The following is a 24,734-nucleotide window of genomic DNA, read 5'->3' as shown; positions in this document are numbered from 1 at the left end:
CGTGGATAAACCCCTAATAAAAATTTCTTTTGACAGTCCTTAGACTGTCCATACACTTTTGTCTATGGGGACTATAGACTTTCCATAAAAAATCCTATGGACTACTCTATAGGCAATACAAATCCTATAGAGAGTCTTTAGACAATCTATAGATTCATGGTCATGCACTTTTAACAGACTTTTTATAGGCAGTCTATAGACTATGAATAGACAAAAGGAAATACCTGTAGGAAGACAATATAATCTATAAGAAGTCTATAGACTATTTTCATAGGGGTAATTTAGCTTCCAAAGGAATAATGGTTGGTTTTTGAGGGTGTGGTGGTGGTGGCGAAGCATTTAGTCACCAAAGGACTAGCATGTGTAGCACGTTTAGTTCTTTCCGACTTAATCTTGCGCAACCACAGATGGAATGCTTTACGTCAGCATGCATCCTAAAGTACGTCCTAGAGAGCCTAGAGCCCGGCTGTAGAATTTGCACTAGAACGCAAATCTCAGAAGCTAGAGCCTGGATTTGAGATGATGGCAGTGTGACGCAACGATACCTCCGCAGCGTCACTCTCATTAGAGTCCCGTCGGAAACGTCAAGGTCGTTGGAAACTGCGGCCGCGTGCTATCTCCTCTTTTGGCGGCAGCAGCGCTTCCTGGAACGCCTTCTGGCACCTCGTACATGGCTGTTGTGGAGGAAACGAATGAATGGTCTTTTGTTCTTGACTCCATTTCTGAGGCGGCATTGTTTTCCGCGCAGTGCGCTGATGTGACAGAATGCACTTATTCATGACGGAGGCGTTGTGAAACGCTTCCGCATAGCTGCTCGGCTATATACGGTACTCGTCTTGTTGTCGGTGTCATGTTTATTTTTCGTCTCTCCTCGCCGCTCTGATTGGTGTACACTCCGAACCTTAATACAGGTGACCGCCAGCTACACATACAAAGAGCTAGCTGCTTTTTTCATGTTGGAAGTCAGTTTAATCTGCCTTAATCCATCTGCTCTTAAAAAGAAAAACACACTTGGCGCTGTGTCTGTGTGCTTATCGCTTGTGGTTTTTAGTAACCATGAACTACCACCTCGTCTGCACTTCTACCAGCTCTTGCTGTTTGGTGACTTTGTGACAAGTTAAGAACCAGCAGTGATTCACACGCTGGTCGCACTTGTGACAGTTCTGCCATTGGCCTCCTGGTGCTCATGATTTCATTAACCTACGCCTTATAGAGCCAACAGTGCTGTGGACATAAGGAAGTTGGGCAACCAAATACTAAAACGCATAGAAGTTTTGAGACTTAATTATGTTCTAAAATTTTGTCGCACACATGGATCGCTTTTGGCATAGATTCTATAATGTGCTGGTGTTCAGCCACTGTTCTTGTTGCAGTGCTAATTTTAATATGTAAACTTATAAATGCGTGGACGATTGATAACAGCTGAACGCTGACCCATGTAAACTTTTTCGGCTATTAAATAGACCTTGCAGTGTCTTGCTTCTTGCTTTGCATAAGCGGTGAATGATAAAATAATTTTTTTTTTTCCAAGAGGAAAGCTTGACACGTATTGGTAGGCTGGTTGTTTCAACATACTTGTTGCAGTGCACACAAGGACAGCGCTTGTTAGCACATAAGGACAGCGCACGCACCCACTATCGCCCTCCTCACCCCTAATAAGTGGCTCAAGGTGAATAGACCTTCAGGCATTTCCAAGTCGGTATGGGAAAAAGTTATGGAGAGAACGTAAGTCTACTTAAGTGCTTTGAATGCGAGAGCATTGTTTTTTATTTTCTCTTCCTTTCTAATGACACATCTGCTTATTAGCATAAGGCAATACATATACTCATAAGGCAACACATATACTATGTTCCCCTTTGTTCACCAAGATGGAACGCGGTTTCGTGGCTTACCGATAGCGTGCTCGCCTCGCAGTCTGAACGTCCTGGTTTCAATTCCCCGCACCCTCGGAAGAAATGCCATTTTTCTTTGTTACCATGGTGACGTCATCTGGGATTTTCGGAAGCATTGCTGCCGGTCAACGACGACGCCGTACGAGGGGGTACCCAAAAGAAACCGGACTTATTTTTTTAAAACCGATTTATTCGCATTTTAAGTACAGGGCTTCAATCTCCCTCAAAGTACTCTCCACTTGCACTAATACACTTGTCTAATCTTTCATTCCACTTTTCAAAACATTTTTTAAATTCATCTTTTGGGATGCTTGACAGCGCCTCCGTCGTTTTTTTCTTTACCTCTGCAACATCAGCAAAACGCTTTCCTTTCATGTGTTTTTTCATTCTGGGGAACAAAAAAAAAATCACAGGGGGCAAGGTCCGGTGAGTATGGGGGGTGAGGAACAGGGGTCATACCATTTTTGGTCAAATATTGTCATACAGACAAGGCTGAGTGAGCAGGGGCATTGTCATGGTGGAGAAACCAGTCACCCGACTGCCACAAATCAGGCCGCTTCCGCCGCACACTGTTGAGCAATCTTTTCAAGACTTCCAAGTAGAACGCCTGGTTAACTGTCTGACCCTGCGGAACAAACTCTGAATGCACGACTCCTCTCACGTCGAAAGAACAAACCAGCATTGTTTTGAGGTTTGATTTCACCTGACGAGCTTTCTTGGGGCGAGGCGAACTGGGAGTTTTCCACTGGCTTGATTGTTGCTTTGATTCAGGATCGTAAGCAAAGCACCAAGTTTCGTCACCTGTGATAATTTTTGAAAAAAAGTTTGGATCATTTCGGGACTCTTCTTTCAAAGCACAACATGCTTCCACACGACCTTGTTTTTGTTCAGGAGTCAGCAGTCGTGGCACGAATTTGGCAGCCACCTTTTTCATTCCCAAATCTTCTGTCAAAATTCGCTGCACTGAACTCCAAGTCACTCCCGACAGCTCCACAATTTCTGCAATCGACCGTCGCCGATCTTCGTTGATGATTGCACGAATTTTTTTAACATTTTCTTGTGTTCGGGCCGTGGAAGGACGACCAGAACGAGGTTGATCATCAATTGACATTTCACCATTTTTGAAACGGGAAAACCACTCAAACACTTAACTTTTCCCCATAGAATCATCCTTGTACGCTGTTTTTAACATTTCAAAAGTTTCTGTTCCATTTTTTCCGAGCAGAAAGCAGAATTTCACCGCCGCACGCTGTTCACAAAAACCAGCCATTGAAAAAAACGACACACACAGAAAACAGTTATCACTGTAAACGCAGACGACACTACTACGTCTGACCTTCAGCGGTGCCACTCGGCTGGCTGACTCTGGAATGTTCACTCTCTGCGCTCCTAGCGGCAAAATACGGTACTACGAAAGCGCTGCCCACCAAAAAATTAGTCCGGTTTCTTTTGGGTACCCCCTCGTATTTCATTGCCGAGGAGCCATACAATACTTTCGCGTTAAAGACGTCTAGAAAAGGCTATTGCCGAGGGTGGCAGCAATATAGCCCGCCAACTCGAAAGCAGAGAGAGCTGATGACAAATGAATTCTGCAACGCTTTTTAGCGTCTTTCTTTTGTGGCCGCCTTTGTCGCGATCGACGTCCAAAGCGGCAGAACGAACTCTGTACGTGGTGGCCGCCAGCCACGCTGCTTGGCAGGAGTGGCGCTACCGCTAACTTCGTGCTTGGATTCCCTCGCTTTACTGAAACTCAAGCAGGGTGGACGGATAAACGGAACTAGGCGGGAATCGAAATGATCAGCTTCAGTGCGCGACACCGTGAAAGCTCAAGCGGCTGTCAGTCCTGGCCAAAACACTCAAAACGAGTTAGACAATGCTGAAAACATGGACGCTAAGCTCGCCAATCGTACATCCCCGAGAGAGAGCGAGAGAGAGAGAGAAAACCTTAAACCTATGCTCGCAGTTGGGCTGCAACTTGTGTTTGAGTCTCGAAAGAAGCTGGGCAGAATATACTGTTCCGGGTTGTGCGTGCCTGACTTAGCACGGACACGGTAAGCGCCCTCCGTAGCGCTGCTGAAATTTGATTTATCCTCCATTCTATCGCGCGCGGGAAGCAGGTGTGTTCTCTGGCGCTCTCAGCTCGACCGTGCAGCGCTACGCAGAATCGCCGTATTTACTCGTGTATAAGACGAATCTTTCTGTAAAGGCTATAAAAAAAAAAAGCATTTGGGTGCTGTGGGAGGGACTGTTAACATGTATTTATTTCACAAACCCAAAGTCGTCGAGGCATTTTAGAGGATAGTGGTTACAGTCAATTTTTAGATAAAAAAAACTGGAATAGTAACGTTAATGGATGCGTTTAGAGACGACGGGAGCCTTTTTATCAGCGGAAAATGGAACATGGGCGTAAGCCAGCTTTTGGTATCCCTTTCAGAGAAAGAACTACCGTTTCTGTAGATAGCATGTGAGGTTGTTTTGAGCGCTTGGCGTAGCAGTATCCATATCCATTATTCTTGGTTATTAAGCATGAAATGTTTTCAGCTTCCGCTGTCGGCGCGCCGCGAGTGACCTTGGCGCCATAACGGAGAGAAACACGGAGGCGAACCTAAACGAACTTTGGCCAAACTTTCAGTCACGCCCTGGTGCCTACATGCTGCGCTGCCGCCGCAGCAGCGCATGCGTCAACAACAGTGTCTTTAGAATGCGCTACGCCACCGTTACTGCGCATGCGCGGCCCGCGCAAATCATCGCAGCGTCGGATTGAAGCAAGAAGGGTATAACGCGTCAGCGCTGAATGTTATTTGTTAGTTTCTTAATTAGTACCATTTTTAATTACACGCACTAATTAGCAAACATCAGTAGACATACTAGACCACGTGATACATCACATGGCAGACAAGTTCTCTCTTTAACCAATTCGAACGAAGGCGCTTCAGTAGCCTAACTTTAAACGCGATAGCGTTGAAGGCCCTTTCTCCAGGAAATCCGGTGGCGGCGTTTTGTCGGCGTTGGGAGCGAAAAATCACGGGCACGGCTCTGGCAGGTGGTCCCTAGAGAGCAACCTATAGGAAGCAGGTTGGCTGCTTTGGTCACGTGACCTTGTGGCGTCATCACAACCTGCCCACGGGATAGTGAGCAAACTGCCCACCGTGTGCCAGGTGGCAGTTAGGGTAATGATTGGTCGCTCGGGAAGAGCAACTTGGGTCGCACAAGGCTCACCGCTGGAAGCACCTGCCCTCGCAGGGCAGAGGCACATCTCTTAACCGCTTCACCACTGCGCCAGGAGGGGTATGAGGACTCCCAGGGATCTGTGAATGTAAAGTAGAGAATGACCTTTTGCATCTATGGGAATAATTAACCCATTACGCTATCGCGTCGTACCCTTAAGGCGGAGTTTAAGTGTTGCCTCCAATTTTCTAATGGCCTATAGGTAACGAGGTTGACTCGCAAACCTAGGGGTAATGTGTTCGGTCCCCGAGTAATTACCCCAGTTTTCTTTTCAGCCAATTTTTTTTTCTTTACATCCATATATTTCATAATCATATTTCGGTCATGCTACGACCTCGAAGTCACAATTTTACTCGAGTATAGCGAAATGGCCCTTGGTCAAAAGTCTTTATACCGCATTGTTTTTTTTTTTCTGGCTTGTAGCAGAGTAGCAGATAACTTACATAAAAATTTCTCTACAGGGAGGAAAACCCACTTTCTCAACTTTCAGTTCTCTTTGGCTTTCTGCTGTCGTCAGTGCTGCGCAGTTCGGTCCAAACGCAAACCGTATGGACTTGAGACTTTTGAACGTGATTGTACATCGACAAGTACGGCCTTCCGGGACCTCTGACGTCCGGCAGATCGGAGGGATCCCGCTGGCAAAATTTCAGAGAAGGCGCGATCACCTATCTAGCAGCGATATCAACGCCGGAGCTGGGCGATTGTTTTATTTGTTTGTATTTGACCTCGCACTTACGGCGCCTGAGCTGCTTCCCACGCATCTTCAAAGTAATTCCGCGAAGGCCGATAATTTGCGCGATTGCGACGAGCAGCAGCGCTTGTCGCCATGCGCTGCAAGGATACGGTAAATGCGCCTCCCAGCGTGTGCTCGTGTTTTGCAACCGCTCACGTGCCTCCTGACGCGTTGATAAACCCTGCCCTTGAGGACGGTGCACTGGTACGACGCAGCTCCCATGGCTGGCTTCCGTGATTGGAAACTGCTCTTTTTTTTGTTTCGATTAACTCGTGCAGACTTTAGTGACTCTGCGAGCGCATCTAAGCGTAGAAAATAACGCTTAGTCTAGCGTAGTATTACTCGTCAGATCCCTGAAGAATCGGTTAATCCTTCAGTGACTTCTCTGGAGGGTATGCTTGGCAAATGGAAAGGTATAGGGATGAACGGAGCCTCCGAAGACTTTCTTTTTATTGATAAGGCAGGACGTGCCTCTTTGGTGGTGGATGAAAGCGTAGTCATTACCAAGCAGTCAGGCATCTTCATGCACTGGGGTGGGAAGGAGGTGGTACCATGGCTTTGACAACTCGGCTGGTTGTCTTTGTTTTATGGGCTTTAACCCATAGATTTACTTTTTTTTTTCGCTTACCCCACAGATGGGCCTCCGAGAACGCATTGTGGCAGGGGGTACTACAGAAAAAAATTTTGTCAAAAATTACTGACGACTACACACAGTATAAGTACAAGAGTAACGAGTGATTTCTAACAGTGAATTGCAATTAAAAAGAGGAACTTCGCCATTCACATCAAAACCATATGAGTAAAATAAAGGAAAAGGACAAACTATGCGACATGATACGCGATAAGTACAGTTAGCTCCAACAGTCATGTGAACACGCAAACAAAACAAAACACATAGTACGCATATATAATCAGGCTACTGAAAGAGATGATAGTTGACATGAGTGCTCCGTAGCGCCACATATTGAGTTCATGAATCGCGTGCGTGCGTGTGCAACGTATTGTTTAGGCCACTCGATTCTTCTCTCACAGGCTTCTGCCGCCAAGGAGGTTCAAGCTACACGAGTTGTAGAACTCGCGGAACACTCAGGGGAAGTAGAGCGATCACTAGCAGAGATGGGCAATTTCAGGAACTTCCGAATGCTCGGAATAAAACCGTTTCTTTCCGCGTTTTTTTTCTTCAGAAAAATACCTAATCTCGAAAAAATAAAACGAAAACACACTTCATTAAGCACATTTTCTTTGCAAATCAGAATAAGAATTGTATTTTTGACCTATAACAAAGATGCTGCTGCAGAGCCTTTTCAAGAAAACATGGTGACACGCTGAATATAATAGAATCGACGCTAAACATTGCATCAGTGTAGCTTGTCACTGAAGGGATGGGGAAAACTTGCCTGTGAGCATTTCCCGTTGCTCAGGTTCGTATGCGCATTACCGAACTGCGACCAGTTTTATTTCGCACGACGCAGACGACAGGGAAATTCGGAGTTGCCGACATGCGACTGACGTCAACGGTTGGTCGCTACAAAGACCTTTCCGCTACGTGGACAGCTCCAAATGCTTGGCACACTCCCAAACAGCTTTTATAGTGCGTGGTGAGACGAGACTGGGCAGGTAACTCTGTTGGAAAGCTTTGCAGTTTTTCAACTTCTTTTGGACCATTGAAAAAAAAAAACGTTTCTTTCTTCAATTTCTCAGTTTTTTTCAGACACTTACATCGCTAGTCAGGAGTGACTACATTACGCGTCTGATCCCCACTCTACACTCCAAATGTTTCATTTTTATTTTATTGCACTTCTCCGAACGAACGAACCAGAGCACCCCCCCCCCCCCCCCCCCCCCCCTCCCGTCCTGCCCTTGTGCCTCCTTGCATTGTTTTCGGAGCTGACCTTCAGCGGCGGTGAGGTCGCGCCCTACCACTTACTCCGTTGCCAGTCACGCGGTGATGCCTTCGCAAGGCAAGCGGTAACCGGAGTCGGTGTTTGAAAACGCAACGCCAGTGCTTCCCTCCCACGCTCGTCGCTTGGGTAACATTGAGATGGGGAACGCTGCAAGCGACATTCCGCGCGCTGCTGGCATGCGGGGAGGGCGGCGGAAGACTTGGGCTCAGCGTGGCGCAGCTTGCTGAAGTGTGACAGAGGAACTGGGGGCTGGCGGAGCCCCGGTATGATATGGGGAGGTTTAACGTTCGAAAAGTGCACGTGCGGGATGTGAAAGTTGCTGCATGGAGGGCTCCGTATTAACTACGGCCCCGCTGGAATCTATGCGGGTGGTTTTATATTTCGTCTTCATTGCAATGCTGCCCCAGTGGCTGGGGATTCGATCCGACGACCATGGGGACAACTTAGCTGGTGAATTTCATAACCGCTGATCTACCGGTGGCGGCTACTGGGGCAGCGGAAGAGGGTTCGTTGACACCTGCGACGGAATGCGGTGCGTTTTAGGCGAAGCCAGCCAGGTTTCATTGCAGCTCTGGTATAGCGCGTCATATAGTTCTCACAGTCTTGCGTATGAAGAATGAGAGAGAAACACAAGGACGGAAAGGCAGGGAGGCTAACCAAGCCAAAGAAAGAAAGAAAGGGAGAGAGAGAGAAAGAAAGAAAGGAAGAAGGAAAGAAAGAAAGAAAGAAAGAAAGGAAGAAAGAAAGAAAGAAAGAAAGAAAGAAAGAAAGAAAGAAAGAAAGAAAGAAAGAAAGAAGGAAAGAAAGAAACTCGATGTCCAGTAGGCTACCCTATACGTGGGGAGGGGAACAAAGGGAAAAAAAAGGAAAAATAGCAGCAACGAAATGACTTGCTCGTGAAAGTCACTCTAAGCGGTCGGTCTGTTTCTGGCATAGCGACTAGGGCTCTCTGATCGTCATCACGCCCGCTGATCTGCGCACATCAGAGTGCGCAGGCGACACGAAGTCTAAGATTCATGAAAGATACTCGAAAGGGAAGGAAAAAGCTTTATTCGAGGCCAGTATTAGAGCCCACTGAAACAGAGCGCTTGCGAGCGCGATATTCGGACGATCGCTTGCCGTGCCGGCTAAAAATAACTCGACACGATCTCCTCTCCGAAGCCCCTACGAGTTAAGCGGTGCGAGCCCAGCAGTGTCCGAATGAACGAGAATTTGACACAATATACACACGAGTGTGTAATACGGTGTCGGATTATCATCAGTCACATGCGTGTTTGCTGGGACTGTGCTGGCAGCCTGAATTATCTGATTTTCAAATTAATGATTGTCGAACTAACGAGGTGTTTCTGTGAGGTAGATTTGCATATCATTTTCATTTTTAAGACAACTGGATGTAAGATGGTGCGATGCGAACTCAAGTTGGAACTATGAGTCAAGTGTGGTCCCCATTTAGGGCGTGTTCTCATTGCCGCCTAGCAAGAATGAAAGGAACGTAATGAATATCACTTGGTACTCAAACCTCGGAAACAGACCCTATTTCTCATGCTCTTATCGAACCTTCGTACTTTATTGTTGCCGTCTCTTCGTCCCGTAAGGAAGCCAAATGAATGTTCTTTTTTATTTTTGTTGCAGCGGTATTCTTTTAGTTTGCATTATCCGTTGTGATTCGTGCCAATTTTTAAATCTCTTTCACCTGTATCTAACTCGCAATAAAGGACCCGTTATTTGCGCATGCGACATAGTTGCAACGAAACACGCGTGGCTCTCAGCTGGTCTCAGCATTTACAACACCCGAGAAACCTTTTCCCCCCCAACTTCAGACCGTATAACGCGACGCCTTGTATAGACACGGCATCGCATTGCACCGGTACGCCTGTGCGCGCTATATATGCAGCATAGCGACGGTCGCCTACGCTAGGAAGCCAACTACGCGTGTTGATTCATCTCTCGGTGAATCATTTCATACGGACGTGGCTGGTTCAGTGCGGATTTTCGAGCGTCGCGTTCATTGTGGTCATCGAATCGGAACCGAAGTACAGGATGTAAGTGTACGATCGCGAAGTATTAAAAAGAAAACTGGTTCTTTCTGCCTGACAGTTTTTTTAAGCGTTTTACGTTACGCAGTATACTCAGGGCCCTTTGCATTCGGGTAAAACCCGGTTTTAGCCGGTTAAACCTGATTTCTGCCCGAAAATGAGCTTTCTAGACGAAGTTGGTTTTCCAGTTCACAAAGCTTAAGACATCACAAGAGAAATGTGAGGATATCTAGTGCTTATTGGAGACAGGTGTGTATTCGGTCAACTGGGGATCGTAAACGTCTTTTAACGCTTGTTTACATGAGGCGAATGAACTTGAGATTAAGTTCGAAAAGGCGATCTAGAAGCCAGAGATCAAAACATGGCTACCGACCAGACGTCTTATCCACGCTAATGACACCCCGACGACCTTGATGGTTTAAAATCGTTGCTGAGATATTCATTGTTTTTTCACGGTACAAATAAAGGCAGGCCGGTCTTGCTGAGACGAAGGAGTGCTCCGTAGGAGATTGATAACGTACACGAATAAATATTTGTAATAGATTAGGGCAAGAAATCTTGAGTATTAAATAACTTTTAGTACAACTTGCGATTTGCATGCTGTTTAAGAAAGAACGAGCAAAAAATTGGGCACCTTATTTCTAGCACAAAAGCAGACTTTTCTAGCACACTGTCCTGGGCTGGAAGAAATGGGTCAAAAAAAAAATCCGAAATATGGAAGTTTTCTCGGAATAACCCGATTTGTACCGGAACTCGAGCTCTAAAAACATCGCCCAATTTTCACCCCCCGTATTCCTAAAAAAAATAAAATAAAATTTGAAAGCGAATTACTCTAATCTATACTTTGAATACTTTGCATTTATGTTAAAAAAATCTAATATTAGTAATAAGGGAGTAATTACTTATTGACATCCACCCACGCGCAGCCATACGGCTACAAAGGAAAGCTATACAGCTTTCTCAGAAACTTCGCAGTTAAAGAAAAATTCGTCCTGGTCCGGGGTTCGAAGCCGTGACCACCGAGGTGGTCCCGGGTTGCCCTCCCGGTTAGCTCAGTTGGCAGAGCGACTGCTCCGGTGGTACGGTGGTCCTGGGTTCGAACCCCGGACTAGGACAAATTTTTCTTTAACTGCGAAGTTTCTGAGAAAGCTTTGTAGCCGTATGGCTGCGCTCGGGTGGATGTCAATGAGTAATTACTCCCTTATTACAAATCTACTCCACCTTGGGGGATTCCCATAAACATTTGATCAATCCAATATTAGCAGAGCGGTAATTACGTCGTAGTGCTGGGATGTGCACCTGACGTTAAAAATTCTAGCGCCACCAGGCATTCGTAATCCACTTTAATTTGGACGGAACAACGTTACTATGCGATTATGGCATAATCGAATAATATTAACGGATAATTCTGAAGTTATGGAAGCGAGCGCCGGGAGCGAATCAAGCCATGCGAACTTTACCCGGATATATACGACTGCACTCATTCGTTGAAGCACGTGGGTCTCTTCAGCGAAACACCTGGCGCAGAGCAACGCATATGAAAGCTGTCGGAATATGTCATTACGTGGCACTGAATTGCACGCCGTAATGTATGCGTAGTAGCCTGTTGGCCAGGGCGTTCTGCAACTAAGTACGCGGTCGTTCATGCCATCCCGGCCGTGGCGGCCGCCCTTAGGTGCGGGCAAAAGCCAAGCACGGTTGTGTGCCGAGATTTCTGTGCGCGATGAAGAACCCGACATAGAGAAGTTCATACGTAGCCCTCCATCATGCGGCGTGCATCGTAATCATCCGCTATGCATCTCGGCGCGTAAAGCTTAATTAGTAGTTATGCGTAAGCGGTGTAGGTGGCGGTGTATTGCGGGATTTATCTACGCTAAACCTCGCCGAGATTGAATGTGACGTGAACATAGTGTTGTTGCCACATAACCGTTACGACGAGTCGTTTTTTAGCTGTTTTAAATGCTTTTTAAATGTTAATGTGCAACGCTTACATTGGGGGGCAAAACATTTATACCACAGAGTGAGCAGAGGCCGACGCTTAGACAGCCATGCAAGTCGAACTGCCAGGGCAGTTATAGACAGCTGGATGCACTTTCCAGCCCAGACGGAAACTCATCTTTAACCATGACAGTGAGAGATCATCTCCCGCTAGACTTAAAAAGAAAAAAAAAGAAAAAGGAACTTGTAATGGAGGATTATCAACAGCAGGGCACTGACACGGAATACAGATCTTAGGATTAAGAAATGGGAAGTGCATACAGGCAATGAGGGAAATATAGCGAGGCAGGAAAGTGGGGGCGAAGAGGTTCGCGGGCTTCATATTTTCACAGGTACTTGCAATCTACATTTGTTTACCCGTGATAGTGAAAATAGAAGAACGTCAATTTGGGCTAGATGGTGCATTACTTGAGACAGAAATGGTAATAGCGCTACAGCAAGACGTACACAAGAAAGACGTACACAAGGTAGCACGTGTACTGTGTCAGTCTTTCTTGTGTACGTCTTGCTGTAGCTCTATTACCATTTATGTCTCAAATGAGATGAAATACATCGCTTGTTTCATTTCGAGGCGCTGATGCTTACGGCTGCGGTCGCGCCATGTTAGCTGCTGTCCTATGCGCTTCCTAAACTCTGGTCACATCCGTTGCGGGCTGCAGCTGCTTTGGCAGGCGTGCAGCTGACGTGCGCTAACCAGGTGCACCACATCAGTTTATGCAGCTGCGTCAGTGCGCGATTTTGAACAACAAAAACGGGCCTCGTGCCATCCGTAGCAGGAGTGAGTGCTGGCGAGCTTGGCCTATGTGCCCGTGTCTGAGTCATTTGCTTGTGTCGTCCATGAAGCGGGAACGCAATTTTTTATGAGGGCTAGGATCCGTCACAGGAGGTCGTCATCCCTGACAAATAGAGCTGCCGCCGAGACCGATTGTCAGGAAGTAATTTCAGTTTCGAATTTGCGCATCCGATCTGCAGCAATCCGTCGTGTATTACTGCATTTACGAATTACTACTTTTACCTTGTATTAAACAAAACTACCTATCCGCACTTCGAGAGCTGTGGTTCCGTAGGAAGAGTAAAACATATTATTTTATAGTGCTTAACTTATATGGACGACAAAGGCATTGAGATTTCGAAATGGAGACAGTTGCTCAACGCCGCTCAGAGTGCAGAGCGTATTTTTAATTTATTTTAACTTGATTTATGGCATACTGCAGGCCGTGAAGCCGAAGCAGAAGTGGAACAGAAATACAAAAAATTACATTGCTAAACTTCAAATCAAGATACAATCTTAACCCTGTCTGCGACGCAAATATGCTCCTCACTTTTAAAGCATTCGCTTTTTTGAAGAAATGCAGCCTCTGTATCAAAATCTTCAAAAAAAAAAAGGTACTTTCGTAATTCATTACGGCTATGCTGTTAACGCTTTCGCGAATTTTTGTTTCCTTTCCATTTCCTTACCATTCTCTTCTCGGGGTCATTTTCTCCCCAAAATGTTTTCTCTTAGCAGAATCGCATATCGAAAACTTTAAACACTTCTGCTAAAATCCCTGCTCTTCTGTTCTTATCTAAGGCATAAGCTAGTATACCTTTTGACATCGCTATTGCAGTGATGTCGTTTCGGGGACAAAACAGTATGATGTGTTCGAGCTTCTCGCAGAAACGAAGGAGAGAGTGTTCAGGAAGAAGATTGAAATATTAACGAGAAATGTGTGCGCAGGTGACAGAGCAGCTGTAGCTTGTCTCCGCATCTTTTCTTTTTGCGCTCACGTGGCTGCCGCTGTATGTCGCTGAGCTGTGAATGACGTCACATTTCGATGCTTATTCTTGGGGATCTAAATCGGAACTGATGAGGAGAAATCGTACACGTAGCGCGCCCGTTATTACATTTCCCCAAGTTGCGCGCAGTATTGCGTTGAACGAAGAGAACGAAAGGGGTGGGAAAAATACAGGACAGTTTCGTCGCCCCTATTTGGGTGCACGACTACCGCAAGAAGTGATCGTTAGCAGGCATAATGGCTACTCAGAGACCCTTCTTGACGCCCGCTCAGACAGATAGATACTTCCCCCACGGCAGTTCCGCACATGGCGCTATCCACACGGGGATCCCCGCTTTCTATGGACGGCGGTGTAACGGCTACGCGAAGAGGGGTTATTGTGTTGATAGTGCAAACAAAAGGAGCTTCGATAGAGGTTCGCCAAGATGGTCATTACCTGACCATTGTGGAAGGACGAGAGATAAGTGAGGCTTGCACAAAGCCGCTGGTTCTGAGCAGAGCTCTCGGGAAGAAGGAAGGCGTAGTAACGCCATTCGTGCTGCCTGTTTCTGCTTTAGTATTTAACAGATTGGCTGGGCGCTAACTATTTGCTGGTATTAGTCCGTAACGTAAACATGTAGGGTTAGAATGTATCAAAGAAACAATATGAGTATCGGTGAGTATTGTCGAGGAAAATGGAGAGATTTAACATGGCGGAGACGCATAGCGGATTTCCGGACGCACCATGCGTTCTTGGTCATGCGCAGTAGCGGCGGCAAGGCCAGGTGGAGCCACTGTGCGTGTACAGCCGGCGTCCGTTATCTGGTATACGTCTATACTATAGTACGCCGCTGCTATGCCAAATATCTCCGATGTTTCATTTCATTTCATTTTATTACCTTAAAGGCCCTTTAAAAGGGGTGTTACATAAGGGGTTACATCTGAACTACAAATGAAGTGAATATCTTTGCAGATCAGATTTAAGTATCTGTGCTTGCTGCCGCGGAAAATGATTATGATCTACAGAAGGAAAAAAAATGCACCTTACACGTTCAAATTGGAAGACACAATTAAGGCTGGTTACGGCACATGATTAGGACGTTTTAATGACAATGAGTTCACTCTCACCGCAAACGGAGCTTTCATAAGCTAGAAAAAACGAAAAATCCAATGACAGATGTCGGCATCACCGACCGATCTTGAAAGAAAAATGCATGCGTCGACATTGATATTTGGGGTGCGGATCCCGGAAGCTGTGCTACGCTATAGGACGCCATTCACTTCAACTAGTCCCTCGGGTGTGGAGGTCACGTGATTGAGTGTAACTGCTGAAATGTTTATGAATGCGATTTTCTAAATGAAAATGTTCTATTTTTGGCTCCGGACAAACGCTAGCACAACCAGAAAGAGGCAGATAATCATTGTTTATTAAGAACAGTAATTGGATGTAGTTCTCCACAGTGCCCCTTTGAAGTGCAACCTTGGCTAGGCTGCTACAAGCTCACAGTCGCTTGTGTGTACATCTCTTCAGTCGATCGTCTGTTTCGCGTTGCCTTAGGCGTAATTAACCTCCAACTGGTTCGAGGTTTCACACTTTGCTTTATGGTTCGGCCGTTCTGACGCATTTTCTAAATTAAGGATGCATGTTAAGGCAGCCGAGAAAATTCACTTTCAGCGTGCTGTATGGTAAATAAGGTTCTTGTTTTCACGACATTGTAGCATTTCACGTTTTATTACTGTTTCTTTGCGCCGAGTATTGAGACTTGACTCTTTGCACATGATATGTGCTTGCTTTCATAAACGTTATTTTTAACCTCTGAACCTCTTCCTATGTAATTCTGAGTACCAGAATTAAGATTCGAAACTATAGTCTGCGCAACTCTCCCCTTCTCGTAGACGTCTAACAATACACGCGAAAAAGTCCGTCTTGTTAACCGAGCTGTCGTCAGATCACTCTAGTGGCACCGTGCGGTCGTCCAGGCAAGCGGATGTTAGGCTCAGGACCGCAGCGAGGTTCAAAATAGAATAAAACGACGCTTAGTATGCTTTCCGGTAATAAAAGACGTTATCAACTTCCTGTTATTTACTATCGTATTTAATCGCACGGTGAATGCACTGTTTCTCTAAAAACAATAAATTGTAACACGAGAAGTGCGTTTACTACGCGGAGTTAAATTTACACGTCACTAAAATGAAAAGTTTTTAAATTTTAGTTATTGTTGCAAGGAATGCGTTTATTTTTCGAGTGCCTTTGTTGTTCGTAAAAATACGGTATTTATATTTACAATGGTAAGCCGTTATACCTCTTGTGAAGTGCATTTGGGGCGGCATAGCGCTACAGTTGACTCCCCGGGTAGCGCTACTAATAGGCAGTGCAGCACGGCTATAAAAAAATTATGCTCATGGAACGACATTGGCGAAGCACAGCAGACGCGCATGCCATTGCGGGAAATATCTACTTAATGCATACCTCTACCTTCAACAGTATAGCTTTAACGACACGGCGATGCATAGTTAAATGAGATGAAGAACTAACAAGTAAAACATCTTGGGAGCGAAAGCGCTAAAGCAAACCGCCGTACATAGATGGAATTCGCAGCGCGGGCTGTTTGTTACCGTTGTCGCGCACTCCTCTTCCAGCTAGAAGACAGCGTGCCTACGTAGATGAAATATAAATAGCTGTGCGGCGCTGACGTTTCCACCTTAAGGTTTGCGGTAAAGGACTCCAGCAACATTCTGCATTGTCACTAGGCCGACTATGCGCTCTACTATGGGGCTTCTCAGACTAAGTGATGTTCTGTTTGGGGAATTTTCTCTTCTTAGGAAATTTTGGGAATAAAATGTGGCGAAAAGACAGCATTTATACGTTTTCAGGAAATTTGACAAGGAAGAAATAATACCGTGACGTTGTGTTGTTTCACATTCCAAAGATTGTTCTTCAATAAGACTTGGCACTTGAGTGAACAGAAGCTTCCACAGTTGAAATTTTCATTCCTAATAATGTAGCACTGCAATATCTGTCGCAATTAGAAACTGTGACGGGATGTCAGCGGCTGGTTGGTCGCGTTTGTTAATTTTCTGAGCAGGCTAACTAATTCTTAATAATTTTTTCAACAGCGCAAGCTACACAAGGACACAAGACGAGGAAACACACACTTGTGTCCTTGTGTAGCTTGCGCTGTTGAAAAAATTATTATGAATAACCAACTAGCCCGTGAGCTCACCCTGCTTAACTAATTCTGAGGCAACGCTTGATAATTAATTGACATAGTTGTAGAACGTATTGTCTAGAGCAGTTCTGTGCCGAGCAACCTTTTCCGCTTTGCTGACGAGGCTGGAAACAGGGGATTTTCACGAACAGACCTCAGAAAGCATGCTCCCTTATAAAATGGTCTATAGACTTCTTATTGAGTCTATTGCCTTCCTATAGATATTTATTCTTGTCTATTCATAGTCTATAGATAAGTCTACTAAAAGTGTATAGCCAAAATATATAGATTGTCTATAGACTGTCTATGGCATTTGTATTACCTAGGATTTGTCTATAGACAGTTTTATAGACTGAAGTCTATTGCCTAATTTTTTTTGTAAGGGCTGAGCGTAATGGATTGAAGACAAACACCCCACAATGGGAGAGTAAAAACGATGTTAGTTTCATTATCCACCAAGGTGTCTCCGTCGAGCCACTTTCTACGGCTGTTAACTGCACTGAGGCCAACGACCTCACGCTTCTTGCAATGTTTAGTATCTCTTGCACACTAAGATAATCAGCATGTCCAACGGCAGCGCGTTATTTTTAAAACCTGTGTACGTATTTCCCTGGAGCGCAAGGGTGGCAAGCCAGCCACAAGCACAGACAGCTAGGCATAAATGCGGTCATAAACCTTGGCCTTTCTTCTTGAGAGGCACTTGAAGAAGACGTATATCTTGGCCGGTGCAGCGTAGATAAAGCGTACGTAGATCAAGTGACGGCTGGATGGAAAAGCTCTGTGAGGGAGGGGGGCACCCGCCAACAGTCAGCCCTATCTGAGATGCCGTACAGCCGCTCAAAGGAGCGACATCTTTTCTGGCACGATTTTCAGGGCCTTGAAATCAAACCGATTCTCTTTCACTGGCATCCAGAGTAGAACTTGCGTCGCTACTCAGCAAATTTTGCTGTTCATAATGTCGGTACGTTTCTCTAGCCAGGGGTCCAATTCAGTTTCGAGACCGGTAGAATACTTCAGTGTTGCTCTGCAGTGGCTGTTCATATAGCCGCAGGAGATCTATAACCTATAGGCCTATAGCCGCAGGACGCCTTTGCTAACATTGTCTAGTTAAAGTGCTCACACTGTGCAAACATTTTCTTGATAAGAAGTGGGCATATTTAGAAAACCTTTCTATGTTGCAAAGCACAGTACGGATGGTAGAAGAGCCGGAAACTGTCAATAAATGTCTTCCTGAAGCCACGAGAAAAAGTTTTCGTTTCTATTTCACGACTGCAGGGCGAGCGTGTTATGGGCCATGGATCGCGCTCTGGGAGCACGTGTTGGACCTACGGAGTTTTGCATGGCCAACTGTGGTCGCTGTGGTTCCTGACCACGGCTCTTCTAGTCCTCTCCGGGCATACTTCTGCAAAGAGCCTTCAAAACCACTCGGCGACTACTGTATTCGACATCGAGCGCCCATTGTACAAAGGTATGGGCACGTGTACAACCGCTAAGATCTCGTCTTTAACACTAAAAAAAAAAGAAAAGGCTGCATCCGAGGCTTTCCATAATCTTCCGTCATCCGTACTACAGCATTCACGGCTATGTGTCGCCGCCGGCAACGTGAAGTATACTTGCATTGCTCTGCCCAACGATTGCGTCTTGTACACGCTTCATTTATTTATTTTTTCGGCTGGCAAGTAATCTTATTGCTGCAAGCTTAGGCATTGGACTCAACACTATTGGCCGCCTTGTTTTCACAGTGCTAGCTGTTACAGCGAAGTTGCCTCGCCTCCATGCCGAGCGGGTGCGGCGACGTCGAATCCACTGTGTCCGCAATCACTTGATCGCTCCTTGTACATAGCCCGTGCTTTGTACCTTGCTCGAACTGCATCGTTATCAGCTGTGGCGCGGAGTCGAAAAAGACACATCCAAAAGCATGAGGGAAGGAAATACTAGGAGTGGCTGTTGCTATCCGAGCTACATATGGCAAAAATTATTCCGGAAGTCACGTGTTTCTGCAAGGGTTCATCGCACCGCGGCGTCGCCTCCATCAATTGTCTGACAGCTGCGGCCGCCCGGCGCGGCGCGAGTTCGTCTGCTCGCCTTGTCCTTCGCGGCGCATCCACACGTGGCTCAAAAGACGAGCCAACTGGCGAGGCGGAGCTCACACTTCCGATTTAAAAAAAAAAATGTGACGCAACAGCCTAATTGTTTCCTTCCTCCATGGCCGAACGGGTTGAAACGATTCTCATGAAAACATCCGGCAGGGGTTGGATGGAGTGGCATGCTGCGCGCATTCGCAGTAGCAGTCGCCGCAGTTATGATAAAGCTGTCATCGGTGACATGGCACATCAGGCGCATGATGGGAGGACTAGGGATGAAGCCGAATTGCATGTATGCGGCGGGTCAGAGCGAGAAACGTGGAGTGGGTCAAACGGAAGACGAACACTACCGGGTGTTTATCGCAAACGGGCTGCACGGCAAGCTGCTCAAGTCCGGGTCAACAGATTTCTCACGAAATAAAGCATTTTCCGTGACCATTTCAAAACAGAAACAACCGTAACGCACTTATGCGTGCCAGCAAAACTGGAAGCACAAGGTGGTCCAGCTAACACCTATCATCAACGCTACTACTGATGCAATTGTCGTTCATTTCTCAGGCTAAAGGTATCCGTTACACTAAAATGACTGCAATATCTCTCTCATGACTTGGCAGCAGTGAAAGTTACGCCAAATACCGGAAAAAGTAATGCTCGGGGAATCGAAAAGGTGCAAGAAATGGAGATTAATTTTTAGATTGTATGTTTTCCGCTGTAAAGTAGTCTTGCGTTGTACGTTTTCTGTGAGTACATATATATACGTCGAGTGGCTATTTTGTTCACGTAACTGCTATAATACTTGCGCCTTCGAAATACAATGGAGCAGCCTCACTTGGCCCAAATGTTCTTTCATGAGGTAGCCTAAGTATTTGGAAAGTTTTCACATTGTATTCTAAAACTTCCCCGGCACACCTAATTGCATTAAACGTTCGAGATGTGACAGCATTAGCAGCTGCTGATGCCTTCACCGGTAGTGACGTCACTAGGCCTTGGGAGTCACTACCCTTCAGCCAGTTAGTATGCCCCCGTCTGGTGACGTTACTTCCATCCGACCAATGAGCGAATTTTATGACCAACGATGCATTTTGGCCACACGGAGTTTGTAAATAAAATGTATAAGGGTTCACTTAGGCAGAAGAGATTGAAAAGTCGAAGCGCGAGAAACCGCTTCAGAATGGTGGACCAAGCTTAGAAAGGTCAAACCTTCGTTATCGAACCTGTTGTGTTAACAAAGACAGGTTACGCTGCCAAATACTAAAAGGAAACACGTCTTGTTAAGATGGTGTACACAGTTCCTTGCTGCTGCTCCTTGCCTGTGCTGAAGAAAAACAAACTCTGAGCAGATCAGCGACTGGCTGATATATGGGAGGTGGTGTTTAATGCCCTGAAACTGCACATCACTTGTGAGGGACACCGTAGGGAAGCACTCCAAATAAATCTCTTCCACTTGGGGTTCTTGAACATTCGGTAACATCGTGCAGCCCACGGGGGTTTTTGCATTTCGCCTCCGTCAAAACGTGGCCACCGCGGCCGGATTCAATCCCGCTACCTGGAGCTCAGCACACAAACGCGACACAGACTCACCTCCACGGGTTGGCTAAAAAGAGTTGATTGTTAGCTATCACTTATCTATGCCCTTATAAATTACACATCGTCCTCAGCACCATTTTGAACAGATCATTTTTTAAAAAGTTTTCAGAGGCCCAACAATAGACCTTAGAAAGAGGGTGATATATTTGTTGTGTACGGTGCAGGGCACATGATTATCCTGGTCATTCGATTTAGTTGGTCACAACATTTCAAAGGGGCGTTCCTCTTGAATTTGGAGGTGCAAGCTTTGTTCCCGCTGTTAAGTCCGAAGATACGGCGCAACTACTACTTTTGAGCACTCAAGCTTAAAAAAAAGATGTAAAGGAAATAAACAGCAGCAAAGAGAAAGAGAGAGAGAGAGAAAGAGGGGAGGAGCAGATAAAGCGGGTCAGTGCTTGGGTGATCAAGGCAGGCCGACAGGAAGGCGAATATTAAGACATCACAATGCTTAGAATCTGATTAGCTGCTTCAAGAGGACGAATGAGCTGTAAACTGAACGTCCAGCTAATGGCAGTCACTCAGTGAGTCAGTCAGTCAGTGGGTTATGTATGCGCATTTTGAGTGCCTTCTTGTGCGGCGTTCTTTGAGGAACTGAAGGGCGTCTATCGACCAACTTCCGGCAGCACAGCAGTGTGTCCATACTTTTCGGAGCAAATTATTGCAGCCTATCACTGCAGAGTGCGGCCACGAAAGAGCAGCGTTGGATTGTATTGTCAGAATATCTCTGGGCTGCACGTGCATTTCCTTTAATTGTACTTCCGGTCACAGCCCAGAAAGAGAACGTCTGCCTCTTTTTGGCACCGAGGCATAGTAGCGCGCATGGGATTCAGGCTTACTGAGTCAGGATTAGAATAAAGTTTATCTCGCGCGCGACGAGCTCCATTAGTGCGCGAATGAATATAGGTCGCTGAGAATCGTTCATGTTCAGACATTTGCATATAAATTAAACTTGCTGCCTTCATGCAATCGAACAGTTTTCGCGGAGTAGTTTCTTGAAGAGGGTGCTGCCGCCGCGGTGGCTCAGCGGTTATGGTGCTCGGCTGCTGACCCAAAAGACGCGGGTTCGATCCCGGCCGCGGCGGCTGGAATTTCTTTGGAGGAGAAATTCTAGAGGCCCGTGTACTGTGCGATGTCAGTGCACGTTAAAGAACCCCAGGTGGTCGAAATTTCCGGAGCCCTCCACTACGGCGTCTCTCATAGCCTTAGTCGCTTTGGGACGTTAAACCCCATAAACCATAAACCAACCAACCAAGAGGGTGCGTTATTGGTAACATATCTCGCAGTTAAATGTCTGTACCGTGGACAAATGAAGCAGTTCCCTCTTGTCACATAAAACTTTATTGTTTGACATAATGTACACCAACAAACTGGACAATGGCCAGATTGGCGTTATAGTACGAAAGCACTAGTTAGCACGGTTCAATAGATAATCTTGTGTGAAGCCTTGGATCGAGTAACTCGGGTAAACTCAGGTATGTTCCGAGAAGCATCGCGTAAGCTGGAGCCAATGGTAGGAAGCTCGGGTAAGCTCGGAGAAGCATCGCGTAAGCTGCAGCTAATTGGAGGGTGGCCTTGAGGGTGACCTTGACACCCTGTGGGTCCCTTGCTTTCACACGCACCTTTCAAGCAAGAGGTGCGTCGCACGTCTATTCGGTTTTAACTACGTTAAAAACCTACCACTTTTTTTCTTGTGCTGGAGACAGTTACAGCTGCAATTACCATTACACTCTCACTCACACTCACTCACTCACTCACTCACTCACTCACTCACTCACTCACTCACTCACTCACTCACTCACTCACTCACTCACTCACTCACTCACTCACTCACTCACTCACTCACTCACTCACTCGATCGAGATCAATCAATCAATCAATCAATCAATCAATCAATCAATCAATCAATCAATCAATCAATCAATCAATCAATCAATCAATCAATCGATCGATCAATCAATCAATCAATCAATCAATCAATCAATCAATCAATCAATCAATCAATCAATCAATCAATCAATCAATCAATCCTTCACCTTTTCCTCCCTTTTCGGGCTTCCCCCACAGGCAGCACCTCGGATCCTTCTCCAAATGCGACAGCCGCGGATGCCTCCTTCTTCCCCGCGCCTGACGACGATGTCCAGAACGCCTCGTCATGGCTGCGGCAGAGTGCACCGGACTCCGGGGCGCGTCTCTGTGTTCCCCCCTCCATCGATGAGTTCCCCCGGGACCCGTTCACGGCCGAGCAGAGGCAGCAGGGGTGGCTGGCCGTGCACTTCGTGGCGCTCGCCTACCTCTGCTGCATGCTGGCCATCGTGTGCGACGAGTATTTCGTACCCTGCCTGGAGATGCTCTCCGACGGCGAGTGACAAATTTCTTTCACGCTATTCTGGAAGGTGACGAAGAGGAGGCCGCGATGGGGCCGTAATCTGGTGCTGCGATTGGGCCATGGCGGTGCCGTGATTGGGCAATGGCGGTGCTGTGATTGGGCCATGATGGTGCCGTGATTAGGCCATGACGTTTGTGGACATTACAATGAACGCTCCATGACAGTTATCGTGGTTATACTGATTGGTTTTTGGAACCGAGCGGACAGGGATGTTCGTTGAAAACGTGCTTTGCGCTCAGGGCAGGATGGAAGCCCGTTTGGCTTTGACTGCGTGAATTATTAGGTGGCACGCAGTAAGTCCCGCTGAAGTGTCGTTCATTCATGAACTGGTGACCGCACAAAAGGGGGAGGGGGGGAGGGTTAGGAGGGGTAGCGACGCCTTTTATATTTGCCTTATGCGGGGGTACGCATTGGTCTTGGCGCTACCACCTAGCTAGGACCTCCCATTTGGTTCGGGACGTTCGACTCTTATTTAATTTATTTCTTAAAAAAAGCGGCCTAATTATTTGATCGTAAAACGCAGTTTTTTGGCACAGCACAGTCCTGTCGCTAGTTATCGCATTTAGTCGGTGAATTGGTGCCCGTCAATTTCGTTTTTTCTTGTGCGTGCAGAATTTATAGAATCGAAACAATTGATCGAAACAGAGATATAGACAGCCAACAGGGTTTAAAGATGGCGACCTAACATCTTAAGTCATTGGCCGTCTTGTGGCAGTTTCTCTTCCCTTGCAGAAAATGTTCCAGCTTTGGCAATGGAGGCAACGTGCGTCGCGTACACTTTGCTGAGCGTACACACTGCCACTTACACATTGCTACGTACTTCGCTGAGAACAGCATGTTTTGAACGTCGTTAGTGAACCTATAACAAACTCGAAGTATAAGCTCCGAGCCGCATCGACACGCATAATCCCCTCCCACAGATTCCGCGCATGCGCCGTGGCTCCGATCCTCTATTGCGCACTGCACACGTTATCGTTCACAGCTCGAAGGTTGCGAGGTCAGAAGCTGTAGAAAATCTGCGGCATGAAGCAACTTTCGTCCGTGCAGCTCTGCCAGTGCCCATAAGCAGCACAGCTCACACTTCAAAAAACGTTACGCTGCTCAGGCTGCCGATTTCGCTGTGCTGTCCTGCCATACGACCATTACCGACAGTTCTGCATGATGATCTCTGAACGCTCGTGGTGACATTTTGTGCGGAAGTTTACAGTCCTGAGAAATATTAGAGGAAACAAACTTTTTGCACAAAATTCCGATTTTTTTCTGATTATATTTTTACGATTTTAAGAGCGGCTTTTGAGCATTATAAGCCAAGACGAAAAAGTTGTTAGAAAACAAAAAAAGAAACTGTTCACACATAATTATGAAGTAATCAGTAAATGAAAGCTCAAACCTCGTTCCCTGTCATATTGTTCACGACTGTACGCGCCACCGCTCCTTAGTGCCACTGGTCACGGAATTAAGTAACCCCTTATCCTTCTTTGGCACACCCACCCTGTTAAACATGACAAAGAAGTCATTAAGGTTATGTTAGAAGTGCTTTAAGAGCTGTCCTTTTTGGAGACGATTATGTGGAGACAATGTCACTTCAAGTACGGCATTTCTTCTAAAACGCGTTTAGGTACTAGCAAGTGAATGGAAGGAAAAAAGTCTAGAGATAATTTCCTGTGGGCTGAGTGGGACGCGTACTTACTTTCCGTTCCGATCGGCGACTTTTGTCCCGACGAGGCGTGAGTCAAGAGGCTCTTCGCGGTGCGTCACCGAACCGTCATGCAATGATGCAAACTTTGCGGGACACAGGACGCTGATGTCACTTCTTCTGTGCTCTGTGCCGATGGCTAAGCGCGTTACGGGAGGTCGGAACGGCGCGAAAAGCGTTTCTGCAACAACCGCCCCAAAAAATCTATGCACAAATTTAGCAAAAGC

The 24,734-nt window shown here is 46.3% G+C and overlaps 1 protein-coding gene across 1 annotated transcript in view; it reads left to right on the top strand.

Moving 5' to 3' along the window:
• Nucleotides 1-24,734, top strand: part of LOC149343221 (sodium/potassium/calcium exchanger 5-like) — a 53,198-nt gene that overhangs the window by 9,148 nt on the left and 19,316 nt on the right. Inside the window, exons 2-3 of the mRNA XM_089545770.1 lie at nt 18,030-18,222; nt 22,490-22,783. Of these exons, the coding sequence (XP_089401896.1) occupies nt 18,042-18,222; nt 22,490-22,783 (475 nt within the window). The 5' untranslated portion in view covers nt 18,030-18,041. The remainder of the gene's footprint in view (nt 1-18,029; nt 18,223-22,489; nt 22,784-24,734) is intronic.

Source organism: Amblyomma mixtum, chromosome 5 (genome assembly GCF_055824585.1).
Source record: "Amblyomma mixtum isolate Tamu chromosome 5, ASM5582458v1, whole genome shotgun sequence".
In the NCBI taxonomy this organism is placed as follows: Eukaryota; Metazoa; Arthropoda; class Arachnida; order Ixodida; family Ixodidae; genus Amblyomma; species Amblyomma mixtum.
Note: the sequence above shows the minus strand (reverse complement) of the source record. Positions and strands in the feature narration are given on the sequence as shown.